General features: G+C 32.4%; 1 protein-coding gene across 1 annotated transcript; it reads right to left on the reverse strand.

Annotated features, from left to right (window-relative positions):
* Positions 1–2,226: 2,226 nt before the first annotated feature.
* On the reverse strand, positions 2,227–5,113 carry LOC123921476 (fructose-bisphosphate aldolase, cytoplasmic isozyme). The gene is made up of 3 exons (XM_045974035.1): positions 4,832–5,113; positions 3,946–4,173; positions 2,227–3,263 (listed from the first exon to the last, which is right to left on the reverse strand). The coding sequence occupies exons 1-3, from the start codon at positions 4,857–4,859 to the stop codon at positions 2,443–2,445; spliced, it is 1,077 nt and encodes a 358-aa protein (XP_045829991.1). The 5' UTR covers positions 4,860–5,113; the 3' UTR covers positions 2,227–2,442.
* Positions 5,114–12,311: the final 7,198 nt, after the last annotated feature.

Here is a 12,311-nt window from a genome sequence, read left to right on the forward strand (position 1 = left end):
TTTTTCTTCACTAGAATTTTTTTCGATTGATTTTTTCTAATACAATTTTTTTTTTGGCTTTCATAACCAGTTTAATCTGGTTCAGAGGTTCTTGCATCAAGTGGTTCTAGCCCCCTCCCGGTCGCAATTGTAGGGAATTGAACCGTGGTCCTTCCTACCAAGTTTAGCACCAATCACCACTAACGATTGAGTTTTCTAATACGATTTTAACGAGACATGTATTTGATGGACAAGTATTATAAATATTAAATATTGTTAGGAGAGATCTATATAGATCTATGTAATTAGCTTTAGTAAAAAAAAAAAAATCTATGTAATTGGCTGATTACATTTGCGGTTTGCCCTTTGTGTAAAATTTCTGTATCATTAATGTAACATATATTTTATTTTTCTTCTCTTCTTTATCTATGATATTGCTTTTGTTTTAGATTAATTTCATGACAAATATGAGAAACGTTTTTTACGGTAAGCGTGAGAGAAACGTATCATTGTAAGTTTTGTGTTATTTCTTTTCCACTGAGATATTTGCTTCAATAAAAAACGTGTCCAATTCACATACCAAATACTATGAAAATAATCACAAATGGACAATTTAATGAAAAGGACTAAAAGAAAACATCACAACAAAACCATGGGCGAAAGGTAGAAACAGAATATGAACAATTGAGATGTATCAATCAATCAAACGATAGTTCGGTATTATTTCCCAGTAATATATAACCTCTCAAATGTATCCATTCACATATTTATTATTATGAGAATGAAAAACACAAAAAACCTGATAAAAACTTTGATTTTTGGATCAATTCTTTTTATAAAGATGAGGGCCAAAGTAAAAAAAAGAAATTACACTAGAATCATTTTAGAGGTAGTAATTCCCAATTTGTAATTGTAACTTGCAAAAATGTCAACCGATAATTCAAAGAACATCCAATATTTATCAAAGCATTTATACACTTGTTTATTTTCCAATAAGTATGAAAAATTTGCACTTTCAAATTTGTTTGGGAGAGAAGAACTCACTTTGTATGTCCCACAAGTTATCCGACGAAGATTAATCATCGGTACCACTGGAAACTTCATACCAAAATATCGGTAACAAAAAAAAAACTGCATCAAATGCATCTCCAACAAACGACAAATTTTCTTAATCATAGAACGACCAGTTGGACTATGTAATATAATAAAATTAACCACTTTCATTACCGCAATTGAATATATATTTTTTTTGTAATAAAAGAGGGCAAAGTTGAAGGAAAAAGAAACTACATATATAAATGAATACTCCTAGGCATGCAAGTATCGAATGTCACTAAGAGGAGTCATTGTAATATAAGCATGAATGGTACACATCGTAAGATTTGAGATGAGATTCCCTAGAAAAGTTGCACATTTGCAAATTCATAAGACCAAAAATCCAACAAATCAAAATAGGGGATGCTCGGCTAATTTGCATCTCCTTAAAACCATGTGAACGAGCATCTTGAAATCACCTCTCCACAATAAGTTGTAAAAAAATCTACCTCCAAACCATTTCCATTCCCGCATTACATGTCCCACATCTCAACATAGAGAGCATCACAAGTTCTAATTTTTCTGATGTAGTTGGTCCTTCAACCAACATCCGTCAAAATCTCAAAACAGACCTTCAAACCCTGCAAGATCAATTGAATCTACAAGCTGGACAAAACCATCATGTAACATCCCCCTACTCCCTTGAATAAAAACAACATAACCAGAACTCATTCTCTTTGCAAGCACAATGCAATGCATATTAAGCTTCACAAATCTATCATGCGAAGACTGCGACCCAATGAAAGAAAGAAAGAAAGAATGTGGTCCCTTATTTCATTAGTTCTCATTACCAGATCATAATCATCTATCAACCGCAAGACATACTCTAAAGTATAAACAACATAATAACCAACTACGGAAACAGAACCAGATAATTGCAAAATACAACAAAGAAACACATTTAAATAGTCTCATAAGAACCAACAACAAAAGTTTGAGTCACTCAACAACATAAGGAACCAAAGTAGAATCACTTACTGTAAAAAGAAATATTTTGGAAACTAAAAAAATAGTCTCATATGAAGCAAATTTTCCAAAACATTAGTTTGAACCATACACTTGTTTGCACATGTTAAAACAACATTTGACTTTGGATTTATTTCGTATTAGGAATATAAATAAACTATGATCTACGGTAACAAAGCCACATAATTGCAAAAGTAAACAAAGATCTTCACTTAGAATAGTGTCTCATAATAACCCATTTGCTCGGGTTTGACCAAATAAACAGAACCTGAAATTATCAAAGGAACAAAAAGAAAAACAAAACTCCAAACAATTATTCTGTCGCAAGTCAAACCATAATACTCAATAACAAGAAATTCAACCCTCTTTCTAAAGCTTAAAGGGAGACAACACCAAATTTGATCAGTACTTGTAGTCCTTAACATGGAGACTCTCAGAGGCACCATCACCAAGTTTAGAGGTACCCTTGTAAGTTCCAAGAGTAGCCTCAGAGTTAGCCTTGGCCCTTGTCAACAAAGCATCTTGGGCAGCCTTAACATTCTCTTCTTTTCCAGACCATGCCTTAAGGGTACTCTGTTGAAGTGCCCTTCCAAAGGAGAAAGAAAGAGTCCATGGCTTCTTACCCTTAACTTGGTTAATGGCATTGAGGTTAACAGAGGCCTCTTCCTCACTCTGTCCACCAGACAAGAAAACAACGGCAGGGACTGCTGCTGGTACGGTTCTCTGCAAAGCTCTAACGGTGTGCTCAGCAACTACCTCGGGTGCAACCTTTGGTGAATCAGATCCAGGGGTGACCATGTTGGGCTTCAAGAGAGTTCCTTCGAGGAGGACATGGTGATCGCTCAAGGCCTTGTAGCATGCTGCAAGGACACGCTCGGTAACAGCAGCACACTTTTGAATGTCATGAGGTCCATCAACAAGGATCTCAGGTTCAACAATTGGTACAAGTCCATTCTCTTGGCATATGACGGCATATCGGGCCAAACCATAGGCATTCTCATGGATAGAGTGCTCAGATGGTTCATTGGGGCCGATTTTAAGAACAGCACGCCATTTAGCGAAACGTGCACCAGCTTCGTAGTACTTAGCACAGCGAGCACCAAGACCATCAAGACCCTGAGTGGTGGTTTCTCCGTCAGTTCCAGCAAGCTCAACGGTACCCTTGTCAACCTTGATACCAGGAAGCACACCAGCTTCGTTCAAGACATCAACAAAAGGCTTGCCTAAAGAAAATACATTCAAGTCAGTGTATAAGAACAATAGCAATATCATCAATCTTTATTCACACACCACACATAAAAGCAAACTAGAACAGTCGCGCCAAAAGGAAACCGACAAACCCAACACATTCAAATATAGATTTAAACAAAAAAAAAACTGCATACCAAAATGAAAGAATAAAATGTTCACAATACGCCATTCAGTATAAAAGGTCATCCCGTGGTGGTAGAGTTTGAACTAACTGCTATGATCCATAATCTCATATTGACAACACTAATCAAGCATAATATACCAATGCATGTTCAAATCTATACAAATGGAAATAAGTGCATACAAAGCTACATAAATATTAACAACAATGCATGTTCAAAGACATTGACATGATAAGAAAGTATGTTAAACAATTATGTACCAATCTTTTATAATACAAAGCAATAGACACAATAATGATGAATATTCAAAGCCATTGACATGATAAAAAAAGCATGTTGAAAGCAATTGATGACATATCATGTACCAAACTTTTATTTTCAATACAACAATAGACATGATAGTACTGTAATTTAAAAAGCAATTCACATGATAAGAAAACATGTTAAAATCAATCTATGAACAATTCAAGGATCAAACTTTTAAGATAAAAAATAAGGTATGTAAATATTGTTTGGACTTGGCAGTGTCTACCTGCAGCGGTGCTTTGGTAGAGGGTTTCCTCAAAGAGGATCACTCCACTAAGGTACTGAAGGACTCCAGGGGCAGTGAAAAGGAGTTCACGAAGAGCACGCCTGTTGGATTCAACGTTCTCAACACTGATGCTGGATAGACGCTTTCCGATAGTTCCAGTTGACTCATCAGCAGCAAGAATACCCTTTCCGGGTGTGCCGATGTAGGCAGCATTGGCAATAAGCTCATCTGCAAATTTACTCACAAATTAGTACCAACACAAAATATAAACCTCACACAACAATTTATTGAATAAATAACCACAACTAAACATGATTAGACACACACAAACCCAAATTATGTACTACATAAAACACCAACCGTGATCTCAGATTTATAGAGTAAAAAATTTACAACCTAAATAGATCTACAAAACTAACTACTGATTTAGATATTCTATACAAATTTACATTATTTTCAATTTCAAAATTTAAAAAATATATATATATCGAAACTGAAACTTAAATTTGATAGTATATATGTTTTGAAACTAAAACAATTGAACTAAATTCAATAAAAACCAAAATAAAACAATTGAAGAACAAAATAAAAAAAGAAAAATCATGATGCAAAATTCTACAAGAAAAAATACAAAATCCTTTAAGGATCTGATGTCACATCACAACATACAAACAAATAATCAAGTACTACTAAATAAATTAAAATTCATGAAAAGTTAGATCTGAAATTAACAAAACAATAAGCATAATAAAGTAAAATGAATAACTACCGATCCATAGAAAATAAAAACTTAATCGTAACCAAAACAAAATAAAAAAATCAGCAAGATCCAAAAAGCTACTACCATAAAAACAATAGATCTAAGAAAAGGAAAATAGGAATATACCATGGTACTTGCTCTTGAAGTTCGACATAATCGAGGAAGAAGAAAAAGGGTTAGTAGTTTTTTTTGTTTGGAAGAGAACGAAAAGAAGGGTAGGTTAAGAATAAGGTGTGAGTGTGGAAAAATAAAGTGGGGTTTGGTGAATTTATATAGTGATGATGATGGATTGGGAAACAAGACAAGAAAAAAAACAGGTAGAGGCGTGCTTTCTTACGATGGGTGGATTGCCGTTGGATTGGAATTGGTGGTAGATACAAAGCCGGTTTTGTTGGGCTAAAAAGGCTGCTTATGGTTTCGTCACTGTTTAGTCAAAATAAATAAAGCCCATCAATGTCCACTTTCAAAGTCGTTTCTTTGTCTATTCTAGTTAGTAATATTTATTTTTTGATAATATATATTTTTTATTGATTTGCTTCCCAAAAAAAAAAAATATTGCATAACCGATTCTTTCTGAGGCAACTTAATTCTCATGCTAAACCATTCGAAATCATAACTTTGCACAAATTAAAAACCAGACAATTGTAAAAAATTGTTTGTTAAATAATGTTAACTTAATGATTTGCTTAATTGTGTCCGATTAAAAGATTTTATATATATATATATATATATATATATATATAGGACACGATAAGAGAAACATGACTAGACAAACTAACATATTTTGTTTCAATCTAACGAAGAGTCCAATTGATGTGCATAATAGGATAGAGACCAAAAATACATATGAAGTTGGATAAAGATATGCATGACACCATAGTGAAATATTAAATATTTATCCTATAATATGTTTTGATGTACACATGATAATAAGAACACATGAAAATGTTATTTATTAGTAGGGTGGGGTTATAAAAATTAGTGTAGCACATCAAATGTGGTTAAATTATGAAAATGATGGTTTGGCTTAAATGGTTTATCTTGTATCTTATAAGGTTTAAATATGTTTTTCATTCCTATAAAATTAGTGAATTATTTGATACGTCAATGAGATACATTAAAATTAACTAATTTTTTTAATGTTCGTAAGACGTTAATTTTGATGTATCTTATTGACGTATCAAATAATTTCCGATTAATGTTATATTTTATATATGTGATATATGTTATAGTATATTTCAATCCAACTGTCAATTTTATAATATGATTATCTTGTAAAGAATTATCGGAGGTGTCATATAAAAAGTTTGACACCTTAGTTGTGATGGTGGTTGAGACAGGAAGACAACAAACACTAAGAAGTTTCAATGGTGGACAATTGAGAGGGAGGCACCCTTGGTGGTGGTGGTTGAGAGAGGAAGACAGTGTAATGTGAAATATGAAGTTGGTGAGATTGCCACGTGATACTTTAAGTGATTAAATCCAAGTCTTTGGATTAAAATAAATCAACGGATATTTTTTGGTGTCAAACTATAGTTTGAGACCAAATTTCGTCCCTTCATAATCTTGCTCACCTGCTTAAAAATGTTGATTATTACAAAAAAAAAAAACGAAGTGTTAATTATACTAGTAATATGTTTGAATGAAATTAATTAATTTGAAAACGACAAACAAAGAAACCATTTTTTCTTCAAAACGTCCACTACACTCATAGTTTTAAAACTCGGACCGGTGATCGATCCGATCGAAGCTCTGGGTCACTGGGTTACTGGTTGGACCGGTGGGTCACTGGTCAGACCGCATGACTGTTGACCCGATATTTATTTAAAAAATAATATAATTATACTAAAATATTTGATCAAATATAAAAATTCATATGCTCAAAAACTTCTCATTCCATCATTATTTATATTTTGACTAACATATATATTGCATCATACTTTCTAATATATATATATATATATATATATATATATATATATATAGGGGAGGGATCAAATTACACCGGTGTAACATTTGAGTAATGTTACACCGCTCAATAACGCTTTAACGAATACAAATTTTACAAAATCCACCGTTGGATTGAAAGCTTATATCGTATAGATCATCCATGTTGAATTTTACAAAAATCTAAAATCGTTTGATATATTATTGAGACCGATGAAGATTAACGGTTTATATATATATATATATATATATATATATATATATATATATATATATATATATATATATATAGTTTTAAATTAACTATTTTTCAAAATGAAATATATAATAAGTATGAAAAAACTTAACAATGTCTTTTTTATTAATTAACAGGTATTCGTAAAAAAATGTTAACATAAGTCTCATCACTATGATGATGATTTTTTATGTTCCCTATACGATAGTAATTATATATTAATTAGAAGTAACATAATTATAATAACTCAATTGGGCAAGTGGTAAGTGTTTCTTTGTTTTATCAAAAGGTCTTGTGTTCAACACCTGTTGGCCACGTTTTGAGTTTTTTGAAATAATTATTCAACCTTAAACCGTCTGGTCCGGTTCAGCATGGGTTTATCCGGTTCGTGGTTCAACCAGAGACCCGGCCGGTTCATGCCGGTTTTCAGCGGGCCAAATGCAAAACCGGTCCTGTACCTGGACCAGACCGTGTACACTGCCGGTTCTCAGCCGGACCAGTCCAACTGGCCGGTCCGGTCCGGTTTTTAAAACATTGACTATACTAGACTAGTGTACGACGTCCGTCCTCACTAGTATCAAATTTGTCTTATTATAATGAAAAGAAATGTTCATGTAGTTTTCTATTACTATGAACCTCTTTATCAATTTTAACTTTTGTGAAATGCAAAAACTTCCTCCTTAGTCAGCTCATCTTCACTACTCTCCATTAAAAACGAGACCAAAAAATACCATTTTTTCGACCCATTTTTTCATCATCATTGTTTACCCAGAAATAAATCTGAATGATGGAATCAAGTAAATTAGTTATTATTGGTGGTCTTGTTGGTATAGCTATAGTTGCAAACTTCACCGTTCTTAATCGTATCCAAAGCAAGCTGGTTGATTTGAAAAAGTGATTACGAATCGATTTCCTCAGATACCATTTTTTTTTCTTAAAATGTAGCTCATTGTGATCGCTGGAAAATAATTATGTTTCGCTTCTTTTTTAGAGTGTTGATGATGAAGCTCTAAAGTCTGCTTTAGAGAAATTCCAGCTGCACCGAGACTACTTGGATGTTAATGTGAATGAGGTTTGTTTACTCTCCCTATTTTTAGTGGTGTTTGTTGTTGTTGTTAAAACTTGAAACTTGAAACCTAATTGAATGAATAAATGTTGTTAAAATTCTGATTTCGTTACTGTTATTGTTGTTAAAACTTGAAACTGAAACTTGAATGAATGTGTTGTTAAAATTATGATTTTGTTATGGTATTGTTGTTGTTGTTGTTAAAACTTGAAGCTCAAACTTGAATGAATCAATCTGGAGGATGAAATCAAGTAAACTAGTTATTATTGGTGGTCTTGCTGGTGTAGCTATAGTTGCAAACTTCACCGTTCTTAATAGTATCCATATCCAAAGCAAGCTGGATGATTTGGAAAAAGTGATTACGAATCGATTTCCTCAGGTACCATTCTTTTTTTCTTAAAATGTAACTCATTGTGTTCGCCGGAAAATAATTATGTTTCGCCTTATTTTTTAGACGGTTGACGATGAAGCTCTAAAGTCTGCTTTAAAGAAATTTCAGCTGTACCGAGATTACTTGAATGTTAATGTGAATGAAGTTTGTTTACTCTCCCTATTTTGAGTGGTGTTTGTTGTTGTTGTTGTTAAAACTTGAAACCTGATTAAATGAATGAATTTTGTTAAAATTCTGATTTTGTTACGGTTGTTGTTGTTAAAACTTGAAACTGAAACTTGAATGAATGTGTTGTTAAAATTTTGATTTTGTTATGGTATTGTTGTTGTTAAAACTTGAAACTCAAACTTGAATGAATAAATGAATCAATATGAAGGATGAAATCAAGTAAACTAGTTATTATTGGTGATCTTGCTGGTGTAGCTATAGTTGCAAACTTCACCGTTCTTAATCGTATCCATATCCAAAGCAAGCTGGCTGATTTGAAAAAAGTGATTAAGAATCGATTTCCTCAAGTACCATTCTTTTTTCTTAAAATGTAGCTCATCGCGTTCGCCGGAAAATAATTATGTTTCGCCTTCTTTTTTAGACTGTTGATGATGAAGCTCTAATGTCTGCTTTAGAGAAATTTCAGTTGTATCGAGACTACTTGTATGTTAATGTGAATGAGGTTTGTTTACTCTCCCTATTTTGAGTGGTGTTTGTTGTTGTTGTTGTTAAAACCGGAAACTTGAAACCTGGTTGAATGAATGAATGTTGTTAAAATTCTGATTTCGTTACTGTTGTTGTTAAAATTTTGATTTTGTTATGGTATTGTTAAAACTTGAAACTCAAACTTGAATGAATCAATGAACGAATGAATGAATGTGTTTGTTAAAATTCAACATCCCCGTTTCTATTCTATAGTTGACATTATCCCTATCACGAATTTGATTTGTCTCTCCCTCCACCAATACTACCTTTAAAGCGGACACCGACACCATTTGTTGTATTAATCCACCAATTCCTTCTTCCGAATTTTCATCTATCGAGTCTTTAATGCTCTCTTGCTCCCCCCCCCCCCCCCCCCCCCCCTATATTTAATGGTTTAACTATAATATTTAATCACTAATTTGATAATTTTTTAGTCATTATTGCTATATAACTCAAATGAAGAAAATGCGGTTTCCTTTTTATTTTCTTCTTATAACCAACATCAATGGGCAAAAAAAAAAAAGTCAAAGAAAAACAAAATTAAAACCACCAACATTAATGGATATTTTAAAGAAAATCACCTCTTTAAGCTCTACTAACGGGTATTTCAATGGATTTTTTATGCAAAAAAACATCACTCACATATTTCTCATATGTTAGTTTTAATTCTTAGTTTTTTATATCTTCATTAAATAATTCTTAGTGCTTGTAATTGTTTTGAGTGAGACTGGAAATCAAAGAAACTTTTTATGAATGTTTCAAGTATTGGATCAATTTATCATCTTCAGATTTTACTTGAATCATTTTTCAAAAATCAATCTAAAATCCGAAAATGACGTGTAAAAAAATTTGATTTTTATACCCTTTTGAGAAATTTTTGGATCGATTCGTGACTTTAATTTAGATCGGTTTGAATTAATCAATCTTAATTTTAAGGCATATATAACCGATGGCTATTGTAATTAAAAAGAAAAAAGAAATTTAAACCAAATCGTAAAACATATCTAAGAGAAGAGGTTTTAAGGCTTAAGACAACCGTTAAAATATGTTGTCGATTCCAATTAAAAAATAAAAACAAAAAAGATGGCTACCTTCCCAAGGGCGTCATGAGCTGCACAGTAACAGGGACACTGCAGAAATTTTTCAGAAAATAGGGGCATTTTGAAAGAAAAAATTCCAATGAAGGCACAATTTTGAAATGAAGGACCTTGTAATTAGATGCTTCAATTACACCAAGTTTAATAGTCATTCTTTCAATCATCTTACACGACTTGCATAAACTTTTTCATTCGCCAAAAAATTTACATGTCATATGTTTGTCGTTACCAAAATCCAATGTCTATCATTATGATTCTTAACTTCATGCCAATGTCTATCATGAACTTTTATCATGAACAAAATGTGCTAACAAAAAAAAAGTGTTAACAAATTAAGTGAACAATACCCATATTAATGTCGTATAAATATCTAAGAGGCTTTCTCAAATTAGGGTTGGGATCACGAGATGTATATTAGTACATTTTCTCATGTATACTTGAAATTGTTTTGTAAATCATGCAAGCAACCTTGAATCAACAATAGAGCCGATAGCATCATCAATATAGTTCTTTCTCAACCACCAGTCTAGTTTTGGACTATAAAAAGATTGAATAAAAAACAGTTGCAACTTGGAATTTAGTATTCATTTAGTATATAGTAAACAGTTGCAACTTGAAATTGAAGAGTCAAAATAAAATAATTGTAAAACTTGAGGGGGCAAAACTACGTTTAAACCTTTATTTTTTTATTGACTTTATGGTCTTCTTAGGGAAAGAGATCCGGTAATCTAGATTAGGTCACGATTCGTTATAGAGATAACTCATTAATCACTTGAGTCAAATGTGTTGGTTCATATTTCTTATATATATATATATATATATATATATATATATATATATATATATATATATATATATATATATATATATATATATATATATATATATATATATATATATATATATAATTGTTACAATAGAGAAAAAGGCCAAAAGAAAAACAACACCAGGGGGAACTATTCCCCGACAAACATTACACCTCTTGCATCGGCATGCAGAGGCAGCAACAACTCACTAGGAGGAGAAGTTATTTTTACCAAAGGCGAATCCGAGAGTGCACCCATGTTAGCAACACATCCGCACATGCATTACCTTCCCTAAGTGTGTGATCAATCTTGACCTCCCAATCTCTAGCAATAAGTTGACGAATACTAAAGATTTCATTGGCGAAATGGTGATGTGCAGAGACACCATCCCGGATCAGACTCGTCGATTGCAACAAATTCGAGAAACAAATGATTTTCCTGTAACCACTGTCCTAACATATTTGTAGCCCAATCAACACAGCCATTAGTTCTGCAAATAATATACTCTTGATTGAAGCGGTCCCATAAAAGCCGAAAAAAAAGCACCATTGTGGTCGCGTAAGAGACCACCATAACCAGCAGAATCCCTCTCATATTCCTATTTAGTTTAATTATTTACAGCAAAAAAAAAGTTTTATGACACCATTTTGCTATATTAAAGCCAAAATTAATTACTTACCGCCAAAAATTTTCAGACAAGTCTAGCTGTGTTTCAAACAAAAAAAGCCAAAATTTTCACAAGAGACTACCGTTGTTCTTTTTGGGGCCAATGCAGCGATCCAATATTATGTTCACAAAAATATAATAAAAATGCCATAGAATACACACAACACAAGAGACTACTAATGTTGAAGTTGAGAATATACATTTTATCAATAAGGAAGCATAAATATGCTTCCTTATTGATGAAATATGCTTTGGATCGCGTAAATACCCTTGTAGATACTGTCAATATATTATGGAATATTCCTACTATTGTGTAATTTCTTCTACTATTGCTTCTTCTTCAAGTAACTTAATTCCTTAGGTCTTTTCCATGCTTTTGGCTCCTAAAAACTACTAAAATGAATAAAAACTAACCTAAAAACTATCTGAAAACATCATATAAATTTCGGTGATCAGAATGCATAGCTCAAGAAAAAAAGAAGAAAAACTACGACAATACTCAAACACTCCTATACATGCAAACCCCAGATATGTGATGAAAGAGGAGACTTCAAAGTTCTGAAGGAGAAATATGAACATCGAAATAATTCATGGTTAGACTAAAATTAGCCAACAATCAAGCACATATGTTTACCTTCATGCTTATTTGAACCTCCGGTGTTAATTTCATGAATTCATCACAAATATGCTAAATCAAATAAAACC

Source organism: Trifolium pratense, linkage group LG4 (genome assembly GCF_020283565.1).
Source record: "Trifolium pratense cultivar HEN17-A07 linkage group LG4, ARS_RC_1.1, whole genome shotgun sequence".
NCBI classification, from domain to species: domain Eukaryota; kingdom Viridiplantae; phylum Streptophyta; class Magnoliopsida; order Fabales; family Fabaceae; genus Trifolium; species Trifolium pratense.